General features: G+C 43.9%; 1 protein-coding gene across 1 annotated transcript in view; it reads right to left on the reverse strand.

Annotated features, from left to right (window-relative positions):
- Window positions 1–26,812, reverse strand: part of C5H10orf67 (chromosome 5 C10orf67 homolog) — a 180,573-nt gene that overhangs the window by 45,400 nt on the left and 108,361 nt on the right. The window contains exons 10-12 of the mRNA XM_044294761.1: window positions 4,620–4,754; window positions 3,166–3,251; window positions 1,843–1,908 (exon numbers count right to left, since the gene is read on the reverse strand). Coding sequence (XP_044150696.1) covers window positions 1,843–1,908; window positions 3,166–3,251; window positions 4,620–4,754 — 287 coding nt within the window. The remainder of the gene's footprint in view (window positions 1–1,842; window positions 1,909–3,165; window positions 3,252–4,619; window positions 4,755–26,812) is intronic.

A 26,812-nucleotide genomic window follows, 5' to 3' on the forward strand; every position in this document is an offset into this window, starting at 1 on the left:
GGTTGCTGCTGACGCATATCCCTCTATAGTTGGCTGGGTCGTACTGTCTCTGCCCTTGTGTATGGGGGTGATGATGCCCTGGTTCCAGCTGTGGGGCAAGTAGCCGGCACTCAGCACAACATTGTAGAGTTTTACTAATGCGGCCTGGATATCTGGCGGGCTGTATTTGATCATTTCTGGAAGGATCCCATCTGGGCCGCAGTTTTTTTTACTCTTTATCACTGAGATTCTCTCTATTATCGGTGATCGGTATGTCTAGAGGGTTTTGGATGTTTTGGCCTTTTGTTGCATCTTTTGAGGTCAGACATTTCCGCCATGGTGTAAAGTATATTATTAAAGTCCATTACCGTGAGATTTACTCCTAATAGAGAGTCTAGAGGGTTTTAGAAATCTTTGATTTTTTCCTCCATATCCTTCAGCTTTTTTGTGATTTCTTTTTGTTCTGGGCTTTGGTCCTCGCTCGAGAAGGCTTTGTAAAAATCCTTGAAGTACTGGAGCCAGATGTTGCCGTTTTGGATGTGGAGGTTGGTGTTCTTGCTGGTTTTGTCCATGTGCTTCCATAGTTCACAGAAGGAGTTGTCCTGGAGAGCATCTTGGAGTTGGAGCAGCTTGGTTGAGATGTTGCCTTGGTTTTTCTTTCTGAGGGTATTTTTGTATTGCTTTTGTATGTTGTTGTAGGCTTCCCTCAGACTGGGGTTGTTCGGATCTTGGTGTTTCCTATTTGAGGCCATTCTTAGCTCCTTCCTTATATTTTTACACTCCCGGTCGAACCAACTGTTGGGTTGTTGCTTTTTTGGCCTTTTGTTGCATCTTTTGAGGTCAGACATTTCCGCCATGGTGTAAAGTATATTATTAAAGTCCCTTACCACGAGATTTACTCCTTCTGGGTTCAGCTCATACACTTTACTATGGAAGTTATGGAGCATCTTCTGGATCTCTGCGCTGTTTATGGTCTCCATATACTTTGGGGCTGACATCTTTGACCATTTAAAAGATGGAGGTAGGCTAAAGAGTAGGCTGTGATGTTTGTGCCGGTGGTTTACTTGTGGATTTAATGTACAGGAGCAGTTGGTTGTGGTCTGACAGGTGTGTCTGTGGGGTGACTATGAAGCCACCAACATTTCTGGGGTCCATATCTGTGATGGCATAGTCTACCACACTGTTGCCTACATGGGAGTTTAGGGTATATCAACCAAGAGAGGCTTCGACATAAGTTCCGTAGTTTTCTGCCACTTTTATTTACTGTGCTGTCATAGCTGTTCCTCTCAGTGTGTGCACTGAGCTGTCACAGTGTCTGATCCGAATATATAGACATTACCGTCGATTGTCAGGTAGTCTCTCTCCCTCCCTGTTCTTGCATTGAGGTCCCTAAAGATGAGAACATTGCCCAGGGCCTGAAAAATGAGCAGCTTCCCTCTGTAGGATATCAAAGCTGTTGGGGTTTGAAGTATGGAGACTCTGGTGGAGCTATGTATATCTCATATCTATCTATCTATCTAATCAATTTTATCTATCTAATCTATCTATCTCATATCTATCTATCTATCTATCTATCTATCTATTATCTATCTATCTATCTCATATCTATCTATCTATCTATCTATCTATCTCATATCTATCTATCTATCTATCTATCTCATATCTATCTATTGATCTATCTAATATCTATCTATCTATATATCTATCTCATATCTATCTATCTATCCATCTATCTCATATCTATCTATCTATTTATCTATCTTATATCTATCTTACAGTATCTATTTACTTATCTATCATATCTTTATACACATATATATCGGATTTACCTGAGCGCTGCAGTCAATACTAATGAACTCTTACCTTTGTTTCAGAATGTCAAACTTCTTTTCCCATGTCCTATTGAGTCTTTCAAGTTCCCTTTGTAACCTAAAAATAAAAGCCACACGTGGAGGGTTGAAGATCTCCCATCATATAGTCTATTAACCTGTAAATGTTCAATAGCAAATAATATCCAAATATGATAGAAAAAGGCTTGCCCAGTTCTCGACTTCATTAGATTTCAACAGAGAGAAACTAAGCAACAACATCGCCACCTTTCCACTGCTTTCAATGAGAAAAGTGGCGACATAAAGATGCTTTAAATCCGCAAACAGGGCTCACAGATTCCCAATAAAGTGACAGAATTTCCCACATTTCACTTCCTCATCTCTGCGATGTCAATAGCAGTGGATATATATCTGGCATTGATAGCGACTGCTCTCGGAAAAATGACAGGCCAGAACTGGGTGTAGCGTTAAACAGTCCTTGGGGGAGATTTATCAAACTGGTGTAAAGTAGAACTGGTTTAGTTGCCCATAGCAACCAATCAGATTCCTCCTTTCATTTTCCAAAGGAGCTGTGAAAAATGAAAGCTGGAATCTGATTGGTTTCTATGGGCGACTAAGCCAGTTCTACTTTACACCAGTTTTGATATATCTTCTCCTTGTGTTAATCATTGTGGCAAAATGAAACCCTACTATTCCCAATCTATTGTACGAATCTGGTGAAAATGGCTCTGAAACTCCGCATGAGGACTGTTGTAAGAACAGCTTTGTGAAAACCCAAGCTAACACATGCAGGGACACATGCCATTCCCTTGGGGGGGATGGGCAACCTACTATTTTTAGGCACATAAAAAAATCCATACAATTTTTATACACGATGAAGCAGATTTACTAATCCTGGCTAAACTTAGATCAGGCTCACTTTAGACCATTTTTGGCGCAATATGATGCATTTTAAACCAGGGCCTTCCCGATAAGGCTGCCCATTTTCCTCTGAAGCGTGCCCCCTAAACTAGGGAGGTGAAAGGTATCTACTCTTGTGCTGTAAAGTATGCATGCTAGTTTTTTATTGGCCCACATTAAGCCAGAATTGTGGTGCATTCAGTTTAGTAAGGCCTGTATTACACCCAGAGATTATCTGGCAGATTTTCTGACCAATCATTGGTCAGATGGCCAATTAAACACACGGATTTTATGTAATACACACCAACTATTGGTCTGATTGGAGAGATATTGGTCAGATAATCTGTTGGTGTAATACATACTAAATCTCCCCCAATATATACACATCCTCTGTGTAGATGGCAGAAAATCCTCATTATCGGCTATGTACATTTTGTGTGTAGCACAATTGTTGTACCTTTCTATGGTCCTTGCGTCCTCTTCTTTCACACTTAGAAGCGTTTTAACCTGTGCTTGCAGCCGCTCTTGGTCTGCATTCATAATCTGATTAAAAAAATGTACATATTGCTTCTATGTGGTGCAAAGATATAATGGATCACAGGAACACATATACATGATATAATATACAAAGAGAGAAAAACGGCAATAATTATAGAAGCTAGAACGGTCATATAAAGGCAGGTGTCCCACCACCACTAAACCGGTAAAATACTTGCCTGTGCCTCGACCCCCTAACCTGACAGCACCATGGAAAACATGGAAAATCTCCTTGTGTCGTATCAAGTTCTTTGAAAGCCTTTGCCAACTTAGGCCTTATGCACACAAACGTATTTTTTCGGCATCTGAGCCGCATTCTTTGAGGATTGGATGTGGAACCAATCATTTCAATTTATTTTCTTGTTCTCTTAGCTTTTGAAGCAAGCAACTCTTCGTCCTCATGCAACATACAGATTTTCCTTGTTAAAGGGGTTGTCCAGCTTTGAAACTGACAACCCCTGGGGTCCTTTCCTGTGCCCCTGGACATAACTTATGCCGCTCACCTGTCCGCTGTCCTGCCGCTGCTCCATTCCCTACAGGACCAGGAAGCGGTCAATCACAGGCCTTACTGGTCACAGCACTTTGAATGGTATATCACTGCTATAACATAGCTTTCAAACCACTGTGGTGGCTGTGGGACTGACGCGGCGGGAACAGAGCGGCACTGGGGCCCGCAAACAGATGAGTGGTGTTTATTATGTTCAGGGACATAGGTTAGTGCCCCAGGGGTTGTCGGCTTCAAGGTCGGTCAACCCCTTTAAAGGGGTTGATGTGTCTGCCCATTTGTGTCATACTGATACGATATTCCATAAATGTTCGATAGGTGTGGTACCAGCTCTGGGACCCGCTCCTACCTCAATAACAGGGCCCTGTCATGAATGAAGAGCATGCCACACATGTGCGGGCACCTATCCTTTCACTGGGACTCCTAAAATAGCCCAGCCAACGCTCGACAATTTATGGGATTACAACTCCCATAGCAGTGCAAATAAAGTTGTAGAAGTGCGGCAGGCTCTCTATTCATGACGGGAACCCATTCTTGAGAAAAGAGCGGGTCCCAGAGTTTGTAACTACACCTATCGAATATGTATAGAAGATCGCATCAAAATGCCATAATTGTTCAATTGTGACAACTTCTTTAACAAGGCAAATTTGTATGCTACATGAGGAAGAGTTACTTAGTTCAAAAGCTAAGAGGAGAAGAGATATCTAGAAGAAGATTAAGAAGAAGAGGTATCTAGTATCTAGCAAGTGCACCACCAGTAAGGCTCATGGGGTTTCCCAGTGATGTCACTGTTCCTAAAGAATTGATAATCATATTGTGAATACAATTGCACATTGGCAATTACTGAGGATTAGTGAATTGATACTCACATTTACATCAATCTTTGGTGTCTTCAGCTTCTCTCTCATTTTCTTTAGGTGTTCCTCTGCAAAGATCAGTTCCTGCTTTTGTCTTTGGATCTCACGTAGCGCCTTCTCTTCATTCTCCTTCTGAAGTTTTATTTGCTGTGACAAAAATAATAAAGTGTCAGAAAGTTAAAATTCATGATTTGATTGTGCACTAGGTTTAATGGATGGACTCTGAGAAGAAGACAAGCTAGTGGAGGCAGGATGATGTTCTGTGGAATATTTTGAGTCCTGGCATTTATGTTGATAAGAACCACCTACCTAAACAAAACATTGCACAGACCAAGTACCCCCTTTAAGGCGGAAGCATTCCCTAATGGCAGCACCACTTTAAGCAGGATAATGTGCCCTGCTACACTGCAAAAATCGTATAGGAATGGTTTGATCCATGGAGACCCCATGGAGACATGGAGACTTCTGCTAACATCTTGGTACCAGATACCACAGGATACCTTGAGTGGTCTTGTACCCCTCATGCCTTGAAGGGTCAATGCTGTTTTGGTACCATGAGAGGGATCTACACAATATTAGTCCCCACCATTATATAGTCCCATCACATAACATCAGATCTGTCAATTGAATAAATTGCTAATTCGAAATAACCACTTAAACATATTACATGAAAACCATTAAATAAATGGAGGCTTCACTAAAGGGGAATGATTTAAAATGGCCACCTGCAACTTGTCTTTGAACGTGAGCAGGACTAGTTGTCACTACTTGCAGAGCAGCGCTGGGGGTTGACGGTCTCACTACACTGCTCTACAATGGATGGTAATTATGTGATCCTGCCTACAATATGCCATCTTGGCTGAGCAGCCTGACAGGAACACTCACCAATGTGTATTACAGACAGCTCTGAAAGCGGTAGCAACCAGTCCTGTTCACATTCTAGGACAGATTGCTTGTGCCCATTTTAAATCATTCCTGGAGAACCCCTTTAAGAGATTCCATCACAGATTGTGGCAAAAATCCAAGGCAAAACAGAGCAGCATGCTGCACTATTTTGTCCCGTAAAATGCCGGCCTCCCTGAAGGAAATTCAATGGACTTCATTATAATCAATGGGGTCCATCGGTGACGTCCATGTCCAGCATGATGCGAATACAGTGCTTTAATTATTCCACTCTTTTATAGAAAATATTAGGGTACCTACACTTGATGCAGATTAGGTGCGTTTTTGTGCACGGATTTCATGCGGAGAAACCTCAGCGTAATACAGTACCTGCAAAGTCCATGAGATTTTTTCTTAGGTGCGGAAATTGACCTGTTGTGTGGATTTTAAAGTCCACCTCATATCAATTGTTCGTGTGATTCCGCACCTTCTGTACAGTGGTTTTCCCCATAGACTTCAAAGGGGTTGTGTACATTAACAGAAAATCTGCACCAAAACAAACAAAAAAAGCATAAAAAACGCACAAAAATGTACCAAAACCTCGATAAATAGGATTTATGTGCAGTTTTGGTGCAGATTTCATGCAGATTTTCTGCGCACAAATCTACACCATGTATAAGCACCCTTAGCACTGATGTAAACAAAGCCTCTTGTCAATCCGATATAACCAGTTTTATCTTTTTTTTTTTTAAGTGAATCCATCAATTTACAATTATATTAAAAAAGTGAACTGAAATGGCTCAAACATGGACAAAAAATGATTTATAATATAATTTCCATATTGCATAGATGATCAGAATGTCCAATTGGTGCCTAACAAACTGCTATTTTGCCAGTCAATAGAAGTAATAATAATAAATACATAATATAATGATATATAGTAAAATCACAGATAAATCAATGGGATAAAAACATAATAGAGGGGATTTTTTTGTTAAACATATCTTAAAAGAATTTTTATGATATTATTTAAAATTTTTCATATCACTATATTAAAAAAAATCTTAAAATGTTGCAGTTTTCACACTGGTCACTAAGGCCTCTTTCACATGGGCGTCGCATGTGAGGGCCGGACAAGATGCTGGTGTGTTGTGGGAAAATGCGCGATTTTTCCGCACAAGTGCAAAGTGGTTTAATGCGTTTTGCACGCGCGTAAGAAAAATCGGCATGTTTGGTACCCAGACCCGAACCTGGACTTCTTCACAGAAGTTTGGGTTTGGGATCGGTGTTGTGTAGATTAAGTAAATTAGGGATGGAGGGGTTAAAAAAAATATATATAAATTGAACTCACCTCATCCATTTGTTTGCGCAGCCCGGCTTCTCTTCTTTCTTCTTCTTTGATGACCTGGGAGAAAGGGAACTTTGGTGACGTCACTGCGCTCATCACATGGTCCGTCATCATGTGACGGACCATGTGATGAGCGCAGTCACGTCACCAAAGGTCCTTTTCTCCCAGGTCATCAAAGAAGAAGAAAGAAGAGAAGCCGGGCTGCGCAAACAAGTGGATGAGGTGAGTTAAATTTTTATTTTATTTTTTTAACCCCTCCATCCCTAATTTACTTAGCATTCTGTATTAAGAAGGGAAAATAATAATGATCGAGTCCCCATCCCGATCGTCACCTAGCAACATTGCATGAAAATTGCACCTCATCCGCACTTGCTTGCAGATGCTTGCGATTTTCACGCAGCCCCATTCACTTCTATGGGGCCTGCATTACGTGAAAAACACACAAAGAGGAGCATGCTGCGATTTTCACGCAACGCACAAGTGATGCGTGAAAATCACTGCTCATGTGCACAGCCCCATAGAAATTAATGGGTCCGGATTCAGTGCGGGTGCAATGCGTTCACCTCACGCATTGCACCCGTGCAGAAAACTCACCCGTGTGAAAGGGGCCTAACTCTTCATGGTCTGTGCAGATCAATTCAGCAGTCATCTAGTTATAATCATATGCACAATTACAATGACAGATATCACCTCTATATAGATAACACAGGATCCATATTCCCAATAGGTGATCTCTACTCCCTCCTGACCTCTGCACAGGCCACACAGCATGCCTAGAAAACTGTCCCATAGAAGTCAACGAGGTCCCCTAATGTCCATTGTGTCTATGACCCATGGTGGCTGCCGTAAAGCATATTATATATTTATTTATTTTATGCACTTATATAGCGCTACTATATTCCGCAGCGCTTTACAGATATTAGCAACCAACTGTCCCCAATGGGGCTCACAATCTAAGTTTCCTATCAGGATGTCTTTGGAGTGTGGGAGGAAACTGGAGAACTCGGAGGAAACCCACACAAACACGGGGAGAACATACAAACTCCATGCAGATGTTCTCCTTGGTCGGATTCAAACTTAGGACCCCAGCGCTGCAAGGCACCAGTGCTAACCTCTAAATGCTGTTGCTCATGCAAGATGGCTGCCCCCATAATCAAGTTCAGGAAAAAGAATAAAAAAATCTACAATCACAAAATAAAAACAGATTAGGCTACTTTCACACTAGCGTTTTTTTTGCAGATCCGTCATGGATCTGCAAAAACGCTACCATTACAATAATACAACCGCATGCATCTGTCATGAACGGATCTGGTTGTATTATGTCTTCTATAGCTATGACGAATCCGCCTTGAACACCATTGAACGTCAATGGGAGACGGATCCGTTTTCTATTGTGCCAGATTGTGTCAGAGAAAACGGATCAGTCCCCATTGACTTACATTGTGTGTCAGGACGGATCCGTCTTGCTCCGCACCACATCACGGACAGAAAAACGCTGCTTGCTTCTGTCCGCGATTGGGACGCAACAAAATGGAACGGAATACATTTTGGTGCACTCCGTTTTGTTCAGTTCAGTTTTGTCCCCATTGACAATGAATGGGGACAAAACTGAAGCGTTTTCCTCCAGTTTTGAGATCATATGATGGATCTCAATACCGGAATTGAAAACGCTAATGTGAAAGTAGCCTTAGAAAAAAAAAAAGGAGATGTGCTATCTGGTTTTAGTTGGCAGAAAAAATTATAGGTGACACATTCCCTTCAGAGATACATTTTTTTCCAATTTTACCAAGTTTTTCACTCTATATATCTTCTTTAGAAATATATGATTTTCTACGTTTATATCTTAAAACAGAGGGAGAGATTCATTATGCAATTTGCAAAGGTTTTGTGGAGTTGCAAATAATGGAGCCTTGCCAACTTCGAAAGGGGGGGGGGCATGGTTAACATGGTGGTGTCCTTCGGTCTGAAAGATTTATTATTATTATCAGGACTAAAATATAGCGCAAATTAACTCCTGCTCATAGCATGGAAGTCGCATGTTCTCCCCGTGTTTGTGTGGGTTTCCTCTGGATACTCCGGTTTCCTCCAAGAGGTTTTGAGCTCTATTGAGTGATGCTAATGCCTGTAATGCGCTGCGGAATATGTCGGCGCTATATAAGTGAGTAAAATAAAACCTCATAGTCGCGTTATATTTTTATAGTATTACTCTATGATATCTGAGGAGCCAAGTGTTGTCCGAACAGAAAATAACACATCAAAGCGTCAGAACAAAGACATTTTCTCACTTTGCATTGAATACAGAATCTTTCATCTGCCTGAGCTGAACTTTCAGTTCTTCTAAAGCCGTTCCTAATGACCCTGTCTTCTCTGCACCGAGCTGTCACCTCTCCCGTCAGCTGCTGTCACCTCTCCCGTCAGCTGCTGTCACCTCCCTTATTCAAGCACTTGTCTACATTGCCGTCCACTTGACAGGCGCAGAAACAACTCTAATGTCCTCAAGACTTCAAACCTTCTTGCACCGGCCACTGCAGACTCCTATGTTGTGAGCTCTACACACCAGAAATATATGCAGCATAGAAGTCCGGAGTCTGGCGTCTAGTAGTTTGCAGCAAGCTACTCTTAAAGGGGTTGTCTCCCTTCAGTAAATGGCATTTATCATGTAGAGAAAGTTATTTTAAAGTTATATTAGAGAAAGTTAATGTATTGTGATTGTCCATATTGCCTCCTTGGCTGGCTGGATTCATTTTTCCATCACATTATACGCTGCTCGTTTCCAGGGGGTTATGACCACCTTCCAATCCATCAGCGGTGGTCGTGCTTGCCCACTGTAGGAAAAAGCGCTGGCCTCTCTGGTGGCTGGGACCATGGGAGAGCACCTAGGCACGCATGCGCAGCAGCTCCTGTCCCGGCCACATCGTATCTGCATTACAGCGGTGGCCTCTGGAAACGAGCAGTGTATAATTGGATGGAAAAATGAATCCAGCCAGCAAAGGAGGCAATATGGACAATCACAATACATTAGTAAGTGCCTTGTAGTAACTTCCTCTACATGATAAATGCCATTTGCTGAAGTGAGACAACCCCTTTAAACAGAGGCGTCACAAGACGTGGCAAAACTTTGAATAAGTTTCCATAACCACCAGCAGCTAATTGTATGTTATTGCAGGGCCTTACTGTACTGGTTCTTCCACATGCATGAGGTCCCCTGTGTCCATGTTCCCATAATAACACTACTTGCAATCGTTCTCTGAAAAAAGGGTGTTATCACAAGGGCAGAATGTCCACAACAGGGTCTCTGATTGCTTGCTGTGACACATTTTGTCTTTATGATAAATTGTAATTGACTGAGCTCTGGGACAGGAAGGGTTAGGCCTCTTTCACACGGGCGAGCATAGTCCGTGGGGCAGCCGCAACGGATCGCGGACTCATTCACTTGAATGGGTCCGCGATCTGGCCGTTCCGCAAAAAGATAGGACATGTTCTATCTTTTTGCGGAACGGAAGTACGGGATGAAACCCAGCGGAAGCACTCCGTAGTGCTTCCGTAGGGTTCCGTTCCGCACCATTCCGCATCTCCGGATTCGCGGACCCATTGAAGTGAATGGGTCCGCATCCGTGATGCAGAATGCCCACGGAACGGCACCCGTGTATTGCGACGGGGCGCACACGCCCGTGTGAAAGAGGCCTTATCATGAGGACATGGGTGTAGAAGCTCACTTCTTAAAGGGGATGTCCACTTTTCTATATTGATGACCCATCATCAGGGTGGTGAGCAGGTAAACAGAGAAGACAAGACAGCGCTCATACAGCTGATAGGCAGGGGTGTCGGGAGTCGCCCCCCCTGCTGATCTGATATTGATGAGGATAACTCATCAATATAAAAATGTGGACAACCCCTTTAAGAGAACCATTTACACAGGCAAATAATCAGCTGAACAACCGTTGATAAGAACACTCTTTCCTGAACAGCCCAATGAACTCTCACTTGTTGTTGAGTTCATAAAAATAATCCCCGTGTGAACAAGGGTTGTGCTGCTGACAATCTGCAAACTGCATGGGGGGATAAACCATAGTATTAAAGGATTTGTCCAGGACTTTACTATTGATGGTCAATCTTCAGGATCAATATCTAATCAAACGGGTCTGACACCCCTCACGAGTTGTCAGTGGAACGACCCCCCCCCATGCATTGTGTAGTGGACGGAGCTGGCATCTATAGCGCTGCTCCCATTGAAGTGAATGGGGTCAGTGCTGCGGACACCAGCAGTGGACGGAGATGTGTAGCTCCAGTGCAGGATCTATTCTGATGCAGCTGATCGGCAGGGGTGTGGGGTGTCGGATGCCCGCTGACAGCCTATCCTGGACAACCCCTTTAACGATCATTCGTCCCGCAGGCTTTTTGCATCAGCTCATTTCATGCAATTACTTTAAGGAGCTTGCTATATCATTGATCAGTGCCGATTAAAGCCCCGCATCAGCCATGGTAAGGGACCCTTAGGGCTGTTTCACACGAGTGGATGCCGTGCGTGTCATCCGCTGTGTGAATGACAGCCAAGCCCCGCTCCAGACAGCTGAGACACGGAGCATTAACGTGATTGATAATGCTCCGTGTCTCTCTGCGATCTTTTTACTACAAAATCACAGTGACGACTTTATCTCACTGGCCTCTTTCACATGAGCAATCAGTCTATGACCCGGATTTTATGTAGGGAATCCGCTGCTATTGTTAATGAATAGAGCTATTCACATGGGCGTATAAGTTCCGTCGGTATTTGAAATCCGCAGCGTGTCCGAGTTTTGTGCGTATTTGTTTTGAAATATGCACATTACACACTGCATGAAATACTGAAGCAATACTGATGGTATATCATCTGGAATCCGTGCATAATCCAGAGCCAGAATACTGACAGATTTCAATATGCTTGTGTGAATGAGGCCTAAGGCCCCTTTCACACGGGCGAGTTTTCCGCGCAGGTGCAATGCGCGAGTTGAACGCATTGCACCCGCACTGAATTCGGACCCATTCATTTCTATGAGGCTGTGCACACGAGCGGTGATTTTCACGCATAACTTGTGCGTTGCGTGAAAATTGCAGCAAGCTCTATTTTGTGCGTTTTTCACGCAACTCAGGCCCCATAGAAGTGAATAGGGCTGCGTGAAAATTGCAAGCATCCGCAAGCAAGTGCGGATGCGGTGCGATTTTAACACACGGTTGCTAGGTGACGATCGGGATGGAGACCCGATCTTTATTATTTTCCCTTATAACATGGTTATAAGGGAAAATAATAGCATTCTGAATACAGAATGCATAGTACAATAGGGCTGGAGGGGTTAAAAAAAACTAATAAAAAATTTAACTCACCTTAATCCACTTGTTCGCGCAGCCGGCATCTCTTCTGTCTTGTTCTGTGAGGAATAGGACCTTTGATCACCATGGTAAAAGATCATGTGATGGACCATGTGATGAGCGCAGTGACGTCATCAAAGGTCCTATTCCTCACAGATGAAGACAGAAGAGATGCCGGATGCGCGAACAAGTGGATTAAGGTGAGTTAAATTTTTATTTAATTTTTAACCCCTCCAGCGCTATTGTACTATGCATTCTGTATTCAGAATGCTATCATTTTCCCTTATAACCATGTTATAAGGGAAAATAATACAATCTACACAACCTTGAACCCAAACCTAAACTTCTGTGAAGAAGTTCGGGTCTGGGTACCACAGTCAGTTTTTTATCACGCGCGTGCAAAACGCATTGCACCCGCGCGATAAAAACTGAATAACGGAACGCAATCGCAGTCAAAACTGACTGCAATTGCGCACCTACTCGCGCGGGTTTGCCGCAATGCACCGGGACGCATCTAGACCTACTCTGGACACGCTCGTCTGCAAGGGGCCTAAGTCGGCCTGTACCTTCAACCACTGATATATGAGGCCTGTTCACACGTCAGTTATTTGATCAGTTATTTCCATCTGTAAGGGTGGGTTCACACTAGCGTTACGGATTCCGTTATGGCTTTCCGTTATAATGGAAAATAACGGAATCCATAAGACGGAAGGACGGATCCGTTCTTCTGCCCATAGACTTGTATTATGACGGAATGCAAAACGGAAGCCTTTAAAAGGCATTCTGTTTTCTCTCCGTCCTAATAGAAGTCTATGGGAATCAAAACGGATCCGTCGACAGGACTTTGTTTTCCGTTTGCATAACGGGACCCAGGCGGATCCGTTATGGTTTCCCATAGACTTCTATTAGGACGGAAAGCAAACGGAATGTCTTTTAAAGGCTTCCGTTTTGCATTCCGTCATAATACAAGTCTATGGGCAGAAGAATGGATCCGTCCTTCTTATGGATTCCGTTACAACCATGTTATAACGGAAAGCCATAATGGAATCCCTAACGCTAGTGTGAACCCACACTTATTGTGAGCCAAAACCAGGTGCGGGTTTAAAAACACAGAACAGTTGCAGATCTTTCCGTTATACCTTATGTCTGTTTAGCCGCCACGCCTGGTTTTGGCTCATAAAGACTGATGGAAATAACTGACGGGTGAACACAGCCTATTGTAATAATGGGTAACAGGCAATGGAAAAAAAAAATCAGCCCCAAAGAAAAAATTTGTTCCAACTGACGGAGCATATTTTGATCAGGAAACATATGATTGCCCTGATGGCTTCTTATTGATTGGATTAATCAAAGTCTTGTTGCATGAATGACCACCTCCGTACTGGGCGAGGCTGTATGCGCTGTCTATGAGGTTACTGGACTGGAAATTGTGTGTAGAGAAATAACTTTCCCCCACTAGTTCTTGATTTTTGTGTTTTTGTTTTATTTCAATGGAATGGATATGGAATGTACGGAGTTTATAATCAGATGTTATATTATATATGTTCACACGGAAAATGAATACAACCTAGGCACAATGCCTAACCGACCAAGGCTGTTAAGATCTTTCCTGTAGCATCCTCCACTTTCACACTTTGCCATTGTCTGTGACTTTTATTTGTGCTCTCGGTGACTTTTTCTCTGTCCATCTGCTGCCAATGAGGTGGTGGAGATAGAAGAGCACTTTACTCTGCCTTCAAGTGTCCTGATTAGAGACACTTTCACTTTTCACACCGCTCAGCTTAGATGAATGACCGAGCTGCAGATGTAGTCAAGTTGTTTGCATAACGCAGAGACAAAGGTATTTCACAAGGCCCATCGGGGTATTAATCCGACCAGAGACGGAAAGGCAAGAATTCACATGAAGAATAATGAGGTGATATAACAATAACCGATGCATCTATTGTGCCGTAATGGAGCGATCTCCACCCTGCCACTCGTTTTATCGAATTATTGATCGCAATCGTGTAATGTCGCTGTGCACAAGGCATCGTGAGTTGGGAATTTTTCCCTATGAGACAGACTGACCAATGTAGATTTCCAGTATGGAATGGATGAAATTGCATTGTTGAAAATAATGGGATGGTTAAATATACTGCTATAGTGTAAAAGGGCATGTCCAGCTGAAAAATAAATATCTTTAAAATTGGTTGAGACCTTAAGCTGGGTTCACATCACGTTTTTCCCATCTGTTTAAGGTATACAAAAACGGATGCCTCAGACTGATGCCATACAGTGGCATCCTTCACCATAGAGTTCCATTGTAAAAATAAAAAAAATGTATTTTTTTTTTTACCATTGTAAACAGTATCGGTAAACTTTTTTTTTAACCAGACTGTGCAGGATACGAGAACGTGGTGTGCTGCGTTTTTGTATTATTTTTTTTAGTTGTTTGAAGAGAAGGCCGCTCTCCGTGCAAGCGCTGCCTTCCCTTCGTTGTTTACCTGCTCGCCGGCGCAAGCGCAGTGGTCAGCAGGTGTAATTACATCTCAGCTGTTCCATTGACTTCCATGGGACAGCTCCTTCCTATTCAAGTGTATACTACAGAGCCGTCCAGTGTCGGACTGGGGTACCTAGGGCCCACCAGTAAAATTTATTTTGGGGGCCCACCGTACGGATACATTCAAATATAATAAATAATCGAACAAGTTTTTTATATGAACATAGGCTGGTTGAGGTGCTGTACATTGAATATATGTATGTAGTGTACTAAATCTAATGTGTTATGTGCCACTTGTGCAGGGGATGGGAGACTAGGGGCCCACCTTGCTCAGGGGCCCAACGGGGGATTCCCCTGTACCCCTGTGGGCCAGTCCGAGCCTGGAGCCGTCCCATAGAAGTGAATGGGACGGCTTCTTGTAATAACACCTGCTCTCAATGAAGGGGAAGCAGTGCTTGCAGGAGCGCAGCCTTCTCTTCAAATAGCTGATTAGCGGTGGGTCTCGGGAGTCAGACCCCTGCCAATCTGATATTAATGGCATATCGTGAGGATGGGTTATCAATATAAATAAAGCGCCCCACCCCTTTAGGCAGTTAGTATTTTATTTGTATTTTTTTACTCTCTGTCTTCAAAGAGCCATAAATATTTGACAAAAAATGTTTTACAAAAAAAATTCTACATTTTTCAAACCACCACTTGGATCTGAATCCTTTTAATTGCATGCATAACCCCAGTTCCTAAAAAGTTATAAAATACTAATAAAAACAGAATATAACAATTTGCAAATCTCGTAGACTCATAGTTTACTCAGAAAGCATCATAGAACACATATCAGATGTTAAAAGTGAGACACTAAATAAAAAAATTAACTCATTTAGAACTTTATAGCAGCAACAAATCTCAAAACAGTTGGGACAGGGCCATGTCTGACATTGTGTAGCATCCCTTCTTCTTTTAACAACAGTCTGTAAAAGTCTGAGAAGTGAGATTTGCAGGCGTCTTGGAGGAATGTTGTCCTATTTTTGTCTGATGTAGGATTCTATCTAGATTATTTGTTTCATGATTCATCTAATTTTCTATTGGTGAAAGGTCTGGACTGCAGTCGGCCAGGTCAACATCTAAACAAATGTTGGGACAGAGGCAACAAAAGGCAGGAAATGTAAGGCTTCACATTGGCATTAGACATCTCCGACAGGATTCATACCTGCTGGCCACATTAACTATAATGGGGACTAGCGGAGATCCGCCCACAACCTGGCAAACATGCCGTGAATCGGGCAGACAAAAACAGCTGCGCGCAGCGGTATTAGTCCAGCTGATTCTCAGCATATTTGCCAGGTTGTGGCTGGATCTCCGCCAGTCCCCATTATAGTTAGTGGGGCCAGACGGCATTCCGGCAGCGACAGCCTGCCGGATCTGTCCAAAGCAAATGTGGAACAAGCTTAAGTGGTGCTAATAATAAACAGCCTCAGGCGGCACTGCATTAAAAACGGGCCTGAGTCTGTACTGGAAATCACTGCATGGGCTCAGGAACACTTCCAGAAATCATTGTCTATAGACACAGTTGTCTGTGGAATCCAGAAATGCAAGTTAAAATTGTATCATAAAAAGAAGCCATACGTGAACAAGATCCAGAAGTGCTGCAGTCATCTCAGTGCCAAAGCTCATTTAAAATGGACTGAGGCAAAATGTTCTGTGTTCAGAGGAATCAAAATCCTTTTTTTTTTTTTTTTTTAAACCATGGACGCTGTGTCCTGCAGACTGAAGAGGAGACGGACCATCCAGCTTGTTAGCTGTGCACAGTTCAAAAGCCAGCCTCTCTGATGGCATGGGTTGCATTAGTGCCTACGGCATGGGCAGCTTACACATCTGGACATCTGGAAAGGCAGTATCAATGCTGAACTGTAGGTAGAGGCTTTAGAACAACATATTGTCCCAGCCAGACGTCTCTTTCAGGGATGATATTCTATATTTCAGCAAGACAATGCTAAACCGCATACTAAATCCATCACAACAGCATGGCTTCGCAGAAGAGTCCACATGCTGGCCACCTGTATCCAGACTGTTCACCAATAGAAAGCATTTAATGAATCATGAAACAAGTAATCTGGCTAGAATCCTACATCAGACAAGAATGGGACAATATTTCTCTCCCAAAACTACAGCAATTGGTCTCCTCACTTCTCAGACTGTTGTTTAAAGAAGAAGAGATGCTTCACAATGTTAGACATGGCCCTGTAGCAACTTTTTGAGATCCATTGCTGTCATCAAGTTCCATATTAGCAAATTTTTTTGACAAAATTGTAAAATGCCTCACTTTTAACATCTGATATTTGTTCTATGATCTATTGTGAATAAAATATGGGTCTACGAAATTTTAAAATCATTACATTCTGCTATTATTCACATTTATTTAGATTTGACACAGCATCCCAACTATTTTTTAGAACTGAGGTTGTAATAAAAAATTTAGTATAGCCTCTGAACTATTCAATATAATGCACCTTTATAGCATTACCTGCTGTATCTTCTTTTCCTTATTTCTCAGTCCACCTGACTGAGGTGGTTGCACACGCTCCATTCAACTTTACAGCGGTCATCGGCCATATGTTCTATTAGAAGCTGTGGCAGTTACAGCAGAAAGTATATGTCGTCTGAGAAAGGGCATGCTCCCTGAGCTGCCAGCCTAAAATGTAGCAGAACAATTGGAGCAATGAATGAGGATACAGATCCATGTGAGTTATAGGGCTGGTTCTAGCTTTGTTAGAAAGAGGTTCTCATGTACTATATGATGTCAGAGTTAATATTTCATAAGATATTGGGATGATGAATCGGGCTTACAGGGCGGGACCTGCAAGAGGCTGGGGAGGGGTATTATGAAAAGAAGGCAGAGCAGCCTGGGCACCTACAACAAGAACCTCGCCCCTGGGCACATTTGTGAGCCCTCATTTGCATATGGATTAAACATCCTTTTTTCAGTGAAAGTCAGAATACAAGAAAGGTACCATTGTAAATCTTGTGTAGTTGTGCTAGAGCGCCATGTAAGCAGTTTAAACAGGGATTATTACCTGGAGCACAATATAGGGTGTTATTATTACTGGGGCACTCTAGGGGACATTATAGCTGCTGTGGACACTATAGGGACATTTGGGGTAATTTATCAAACTGGTGAAAAGTAGAACTGGCTTAGTTGCCCATAGCAGCCAATCAGATTCCACCTTTCATATTTGACAGCTCCTTTGGAAATCCAGTTCTACTTTACACCAGTTTGATAAATGGCCCCAATTATGTCTACTGGGGTCACTATTTTTTCAGCAGGACAGTACCTGGGACATTGGGGAGCACCACGGGCACAGTATTGGGGGTGGCAGCAAGATGACATTGTCAGGACACCAGGATGAAAAGGTTGATGGAAAAATTTAGAAATCTAACGTATCTGTGTAACAAACTCTGTAGAGACGAGATGTGGCTAAAAGAATATGTCATGGCGGTCTGGGTCAGACGCTTGAGAAGAGGAAAGAGAAGATCTACATGACAGGAGATGACCCTGGATGTAAGAGGTATGTGGTGCTGTATTCTCCTCCAAGTCTTTTTTATTTTAATTAAATGTATTTTAAATTTGGCGACCACATTTTTAAAGATTAGGAGCCAATTTGGGGCAATTTAGGGTATTTTTTTAAGTCTGGAGATGTCATATGGAATAGGAAGAGACTGTGGCGCTCACGAAGCACTGCAGCCTCTTCATACAAAAAAAATAATAAATAAACTAAACTAAAATGGAGGGAGGGGCCCAAGTTCGGTAGACAGCCCCGGGCCTATCATGCACTTAATCCGCCCCTGACTGGAGGACAGACTGATAGCACAGGGGAGGAGGAACTGATGGCACTGGGGGGAGCTGGTGGCACTGTGGGAGGAACTGATGGCACTGGAGGAGAAACTGATGGCACAGGGGAGGAGAAACTGATGGCACAGGGGAGGAGGAACTGATGGCACAGGGGAGGAGGAACTGATGGCACTGGGGGGAGCTGGTGGCACTGTGGGAGGAACTGATGGCACTGGAGGAGAAACTGATGGCACAGGGGAGGAGGAACTGATGGCACAGGGGAGGAGGAACTGATGGCACTGGGGGAGCTGATGGCACTGGGAGAGTTCCTGGCACTGCAGGAAGCTGGGGGAGGAACTGATGGCACTGGGGGGACTGATGGCATAGAGGGGGCTAATAGTGCTGAAAACTGATGGCATGAGTTTTTATATAAAACGTTCTTTTAATTAGTCTTTTTATTATTAGAGTACTTGATTAATCAGTAGAATTCTTGATTACTAGAATAATGGATAGCTGCAGCCCTACATGCTTCTAAATAGAAAATGAATTCTACGTTAGCTATGCGCAGCCGAATAATTGTGCCAAAACTTGTGCCATTTCTAACTTTCTACCGAAAACCACGACTGTGCTTCTCTAGCTGCTCTGTACCTCAGGGTTTACTGGCTCTGCTTGGCTTTTCTAGCATTCGAAGTATGGATTGATAGACGGTATATGGGATAACTCCCAGCATGCTCCATTCACTTTTATGAGAGTTCTAGGGAACATCTTTCACAACATTTGGAGTGCTGACAGTTGTTGACCCCTGATTTAGGATTAGTACAAATAATGATGTCACAATATAAAGACAATAAAGATGCTATCACAGCAAAGGAAACACTAATAAATTTACAGAACAGGAATCACGATCACTATGATGCCTCAACACAAGAATAATCCACGTAGTGACATCACAACATAGATAATTTACAAACTGTACAACCGTACAATGCATAGATATAACGTTACTTTTTGGCACAGTTTATGCTTGAAAACTAGTAAACACTATCGGCCCATGTGCCCTTCCTAATGATCAGGGATGTTAAAGGGGTTATCCGAGAGTATAAAATGTCCCCCAATATGCTGGGCCTCCCACATTGAATATACTTCCCCAGCTCCCCTCCTGGTTCCCCGAACCACCGCTGCAGCTTCTAACCATGCGCAGATGAAAACATTCGGTGTTGGGGGGGGGGAGCAGCCAATGGAAGGTGGGGACGGGGGGGAGCCTCCCTAGCATCGCGGGTGAAGCTAGGGAGGCTCAACCCTGTCCCCGCCTGCCATTGGCTGCTCCCCCCCCCCCCCGACACCAGATGTTTTCATCCACGCACGGGGAGAAGCTGCAGTGACAGTGCGGGGACCAGGAGCGGAGTAGGGAGCCAGGCAAGTATATTCAATGTGGGGTCCGGCATATTGGGGGACATTTTTATACTCTCGGATAACCCCTTTAAAGCGATTCACAGAATTAAGATATTATACACTGCAAAGGGATAATAAACTCCATAAAATTACAGAACCATGATGATGTCACAGTACAGTGATGTAACAATATAGAAACAATTCACACAGTGATGTCACAGTGCAGGGTTAAGTTACAGCACAGGAATTATGCAAACAGTGATGTCACAATAAAGGATATTGCAAACAGTGATGTTACAGCACAATAACGCCATGGGCATAACTACAGCCATTGCCATAGCACTCACTATGCTGCTCAGAGGTTGGGGGCCCACATCAGGTGCACGAACATTGCACCTTTTTATGGGAAATAATAATATGGTGGCTTTTTGCTATAATGTGGGTTTTCTGATATATTTCTGAAGCTATTATACATACTGTGACACAGTGAGGGGTTGTGTCTGGCAAGGCACGTATTTTCCTCCCAGCATGTGTCGGCTGGGCTGGTTTCCAGCCAGGTGAGGTCAAATACCGGACCAGAGTTTAAGTGCCGTTCCGGGTTTTGGTAGCACCTGGCTGTCCTCTGTTTTTGGGATCTCAGGCTTTGTGCCATGCTGGAGGGTTGAGAGCTGCATAACGGGCAAACAGGCCCCCTAAAGCCTGCTGTGGACTACTGGAGGCAGAACTGCCAGCAAGGTGACTTGTGTTATATGAACTTTCCATTGTGTGTGAATTAACACCAAGACTGCAAAGTTACGTGCTGTTTTGTGCAATTGCCTCAAGTGTGAATAAACACTGACAATTTGATTTAAGGACTTGTATTTTGCCTCTGTACTGCGCCCGCTTACCCTATCTATTAGAGCGAAACCCCACAATTGGTGGAGGATGTGGGCAAGAGCAGTGAGGCTGGTGTGAACGCCGATATTTTTGGTTTACCACCACTTCGGTGGAAGAGGGGGAGACAACCACGCTAAGTGTGATGGTGGGAGACGTGGAGGACTTGCCGCCGGGTCCTGAATTGGCAGACCTCAAAGTCTCCAGGAATAATTTTGGTACCGCCCAACGTTGGGATACAACCCTATCCCGCGCCTGGGAAAATGTGTTAAAAGTACATGGTGAACCACAACAACCTGGAGCAGAGTCAGTGTTTCCCTGTTTTGTGGTTCATCAGGATATGTTGTATCGGGTAAACCAACTACGGGGTGAGCCTATTGAACAGTTGGTGGTCCCTAAGGCTTATCGCAAGCTTGTGTTAGAGCTAGCCCACCAAAACGTTCTCGGGGGTCACCTGGGGCTGCAGAAAACTCAGGATCGTATTCTACAGCGGTTTTACTGGCCCAGCATATTCAAAGAAGTGGAAGAGTTTTGTAAGTCTTGCCCGACCTGCCGGATAACTAGCCCCCAGCCACATTTCCGTAGTCCCCTAGTACCGCTCCCGATTATCGAAGTACCGTTCGACTGAATAGCTATGGACCTCATAGGCCCAGGATCGAAGTCTGCCAGAGAGCATCAACACATCTTAGTCATTCTAGACTACGCCACTCGGTACCCGAAGGCGGTGCCACTGCAACATACCTCTGCCAAATTCAAAGCTAAGGAGTTAATGGAGATGTTTTCCCGAGTAGGACTACCTAAAGTGGTTCTGACCGACCAAGGGAACCCTTTTATGTCCAAAGTGATGAGGGAACTCTGTAAGTTGCTGCACAAAACAGCTACCGACATCCGTTTAACATCCACAAACGGACAGTCTGGTAGAATGGTTTAACCAAATATTAAAAAATATGTTGAAAAAGGTAGTGTCTAAAGATGGGAAGGACTGGGGGCCTCCTTCTGCCCTATCTCATGTTCGCAGTGCGAGAGGTACCCCAAGCCTCTACTGGGTTCTCGCCCTTCGAACTACTATATGGCAGACACCCTCGCGGTCTCTTGGACGTGGCCAAAGAGGCGTGGGAACAACAACCCACTCCACATAAAAGTACGTCATTGAGTACGTTACCCAGATGCAAGATCGGATAGAGACAGTGTTGCCTCTTGTTAGGGAGCATATGGAGGCAGCTCAGCGAGCCCAGAGTCGAGTCTATAATTGCCAGGCTCGGGTCCAGATCCTTAACCCAAATGATCGGGTTTCAGTTCTGGTGCCGACCGTGGACAGTAAGTTCCTGGCTAGGTGGCAGGGGCCCTACGAGGTACTCGAGAAAATTGGAGATGTAAACTACAAGGTACACCAGCCAGGGCGGCGAAAGCCGGAGCAGGTTTACCATGTGAATTTACTCAAACCGTGGAAAGATAGGGAAACCTGTACAGAAGACAGCCCACAGCCGGGTTTTCTAGGAGAAGAGGTACTGGCCCCTCTGTCTGATGCAAGAAAGGCGGCTGCCACAGTAAAAATTGCTGACAGCCTCTCCTCTAAACAGACTCAGGAGGCCAGGGAGTTCGTTAGTCGGAACACGGATGTGGACGCACTTCCATAATCCAGCATGACATTGTCACTGAGCCTCAGGCCAAAGTCCGATTAAAACCATACCGGGAACCCGTGGCTCGGCGACAAGCCATATTGGAGGAGGTGCAGCTAATGTTGCAGCTAGACGTCATTGAGTAGTCAAAAAGTGAGTTGGCCAGTCCTATAGTATTGATACCCAAACCGGACGGGATGTTGCGGTTTTGTAATAACTTTCGAAAACTTAACGAGGTTTCCAAATTCGATGCATATCCCATGCCCTGGGTGGATGAGCTCATCGAGAGGTTAGGACAAGCCCAGTATTTTTCTGTTTTGGACCTCACGAAAGGGTACTGGCAGGTGCCCTTAACGGAGGCTGCCAAAGAGAAAACTGCCTTCAGGGGCAGCCTGAGGGGCTGTATCAATATAAGGTCTTACCCTTTGGTCTGCATGGCGCCCCCGCCACTTTTCAGCGACTAATGGACATTGTACTTTGTCCACATCGTCGGTATGCTTCAGCTTACCTGGACAATATTGTCATTCACAGTACCGACTGGGAAAGTCACCTACCCAAAGTGCAGACTGTAGTGGACTCCCTTCGGAAAGCTGGCATAACCGCTAACCCAAAAAATGTGTGATAGGGTTAGAAGAGACTAAGTAACTGGGGTATGTCATCAAACCCCAAGGGAACAAAATAGAGGCAATATGGAATTATCCCCGACCTGTCACCACTAGGCAAATAAAGTAATTGCTGGGAATGGTGGGCTATTACATGAGGTTTGTTCCCCACTTTGCTACTCTAGCCGCGCCCTTGACAGGGCTCTTGAAGGGACGAAAATCAGTGATGGTTCGCTGGGATGATCGGGCAGAAGATGCTTTTGCGGCTTTAAAGTCGGCCCTGTGTGGGTCACCGGTTCTGGTGACGCCCGACTTCAAGAGGGAGTTCGTAGTACAAACGGTTGCCTTCAAAGTAGGCCTCGGTGCTGTACTGTCTCAGGAACTCAATGGGGAGGAGCTTCCCATTGTCTTCCTAAGCCGCAAGCTCACCCCAGCCGAAACCAGGTACAGTATAATGGAGAGAGAGTGCCTGGCTATCAAGTGGGCACTCGAGTCTCTCCGCTACTATTTGTTGGGAAGAAAGTTACACCTAGTGACCGACCACTCCCCTCTCAAGTGGATGAGCCAGGCCAAAGACAGGAATGTCCGGGTCACCAGATGGTTTTTGTATCTGCATTACTTTAAGTTCTCGGTAGAACACAGAGCAGGCCGGTTTCAGGGAAACGCGGATGCCCTGTCCCGGGTGCATTGTCTGGCGTGTGCCCACCCCCTAAGTGTTGAACAAAGAGGGGGGGTATGTAACACAGTGAGGGGTTGTGTCTTGCAAGGCAGGTATTTTCCTCCCAGCATGTGCGGCTGGGCTAGTTTCCAGCCAGGTGAGGTCAAATACCGGACTGGAGTTTAAGTGCCGTTCTGGGTTCTGGCAGCACCTGGCTGTCCTTTAAACTCGTTTTATTGAAAAAGAGTAACAAGGCATTGTTGTGGTACAATCAAGTGGACATAAATCAAGAGTATGCAGTGTACAATATCTTGTAGTACAGAGGTACACCTGGCTGTCCTTAAATAGGCAGCTGGGCTCAGCAGAGATGTCTCTGTTTTGGGGATCTGAGGCTTTGTGCCATGCTGGAGGGCTGAGAGCCGCATGCTGGGGAAACAGGCCCCCTAAAGCCTGCTGTGGACTACTGGAGGCAGAACTGCCAGCAAGGAGACGTGTTATATGAACTTTCCATTGTGTGTGAATTAACACCAAGACTGCAAAGTTACGTGCTGTTTTATGCAATTGCCTCAAGTGTGAATAAACACTGATGTTTTGAGTTAAGAACTTGTATTTTGCCTCTGTACTGCGCCCGCTTAACCTATCTACCAGAGCGAAACCCCACAATACATTCATTATGGCTACTTATAACGCTGTTTTAATTTTCTTACAGTAGGTGGTGGGGGGGACCCAATTTTATTTTGCTATGGGGCCCTATGAATTATATCACAGTAATATCACAGGGATAAGGCAATGATATTTGATTGCAGTAACAACCCACATGAATATGTCACACGTGCAGACAGTGAGATGACAGTATAAGAAAAGACACAGTAATGTCACAGTATAGATATGATGTATGCAACAATGTCACCATACAGGGATAATGCATATGGAAATATGACAACATAGGAATATTGAAGAAAGTGATGCTGCAGTACAGGAATAATGCACAAAGGGTGTAACATGTAATCATTAGGTTTCATTGCAAGATTTATAATGGTTCAGCTGCTATGTCTGCTACCATTATAGGTATGTTGATGGTGGTGCTGCATATAAGAGGATGCACATTTGGTGGGTTTCCTCCATTACAAGCAATGGGTCAAATATGCCAGAAAAGATATCATAAATGGGGTACTCAGAAGGTTCATAAAAACCTTTAGGGTATCTGCATGCAGAGAAAAAAAAATTTTCCACCGATTTTCATCTTGAAAAACCACAGTGTAATACAGCAAGGTGAATTATATTTGACAAATTGCATGTACACTTTTTCTTTTTTCTTCCATGCGGAAATTGACCTGTTGTGCAGATTTTCGAATCCACAGCATGTCAACTGTTTGTTCCGAACCTTACGTAGAGTGGTTTTCCCAATAGGCTTTGATGGAGTTGTTTACAGAAAATGGAAAATCAGCACCAAAAACTGCAAAATACGCACCAAACTATAATGAATAGTGCTGAATTATGTTGCCTAATCCTTAGAGGATTTAGCCACACAATAGAAACTGGATGCTGCTTAGGTTTAATGGGGCCTCAGGTAGACAATAAATTGGCCTTCTAAGTGATTTGTAATAGGTAAACAGTCAAATGTCAGTGTAATGCCTCATTCACACATCAGAGTTTTGGTCATGAAAATCTGCAATGAAAAACCGTACATAATACGCAACAAGGCGGTAGCCTAATCATTTTGGTATTTTTTCCCATCTTTTACAGCTATTTGTTTGAGTGCGGGTGTTTTTAGGCTTTTTTTTTTTTTTTGAAAATTCTGTATGTTCTAGGTACAGTATACAGTTTTTTTTACCTTAGGTATCTCTAAAGGAATTGAAAAGTGTCAGAAAAAACACCTGTTTAAAATTTTATAATAAGAAATGCTAAAAAAAAAAAACGAAGGGCTACAGGAGAAAGTTACAGCCTCATTCACACGTGAGGCTGGGTTCAGACCTGAGCGTTTTACAGCGCGTTCCTACGCGCTGTAAAACGCTCAACAGGCAAGAACCAATGATTCCCTATGGGAATGGTTCTCACCTGGGCGTTTTACAGCGCGTACGATCGCGCTGTAAAATGCCCGACGCCCCAAGAAGTACAGGAGCTTCTTTGGGGCGTCTTGTCGCGCGTTCCCGTACATAGACTTAGCGGGAACGCGCGACAATAGGTGTTTGCTTGTTCCGGAGCCGCGTATGTCAGACGCCCGTAGAATCGCGCATACAGAGCGCGACATCCCGAACGCTCAGGTCTGAACCCAGCGTCAGTGTTTTGGTCAGTGATTTCCATCAGTGATTTTGAGCCAAAACTAGGTGCGGCTCTAAACACAGAACAGGTGCAGATCTTTCTCTGATACCTCATGTCTGTGGAGGCTCCAATCCTGGTTTTTGCTCTTAATCACTGACGGGAATCACTGACCGAACACTGACGTGTGAATGAGGCTGTAAGCCTTTGTTTTTATCTGCATCAAAGGCTTTCTTCAAAAAGAGCTGACGAAAAAATACTGAGTGCAGGATTTTTCTGTCCGGTAAAAAAGCAGTGTCCCGAATGGAATGGGAATAAATCCCAATATCGTCAATGGGGTCTGCTCAGCTCTGTTTGGCTCAGTTATGTGCCATATCTGGCTCTTCGGCTATTTTGAATGCTCTGCTCCTCTAGTGAAGCAAAACAATGGAAGTTGCTAGCGCTGATGTGAACCCGGCCTAAGCTGTAGACACATTGCATGTGGCATTATGTTTCTGATGTCAAGCTGGCCTGATGATCACATCCTTCCCCTCTTCTATAACAGACGCCATCGCTACTTCTATTGGCACTGAATAAACAAAACCCATGCAGCACTGTAACACAAAAATGCTATTATTGCTCTCACACGGGCTTCAGAGCTGTGTGCAAATAGGCTCAGTAAAAAATAAATATAAACCTTTACATAGGCTCGGAATTAGATGCAGGTGCCCGGGGCTTTCTATGTGCTTATAAGAAACCCAATCAGTGCGACAATGCAAACAGAACCCAAAGTGAGTGTTAACATTGTGCAAGGATGTTTAATGGTTAATGTAGTGGCCTCTTTATAATTGCTGTTTATTTTATGTATCTCACCAGGAAGAGGAATATTGTAAAACTAATCTTATTTCGAGTGCTCTCTGTAAATACACAGACGGACGAGACGGG

This window comes from Bufo gargarizans, chromosome 5 (assembly GCF_014858855.1).
Source record: "Bufo gargarizans isolate SCDJY-AF-19 chromosome 5, ASM1485885v1, whole genome shotgun sequence".
NCBI classification, from domain to species: Eukaryota; Metazoa; Chordata; class Amphibia; order Anura; family Bufonidae; genus Bufo; species Bufo gargarizans.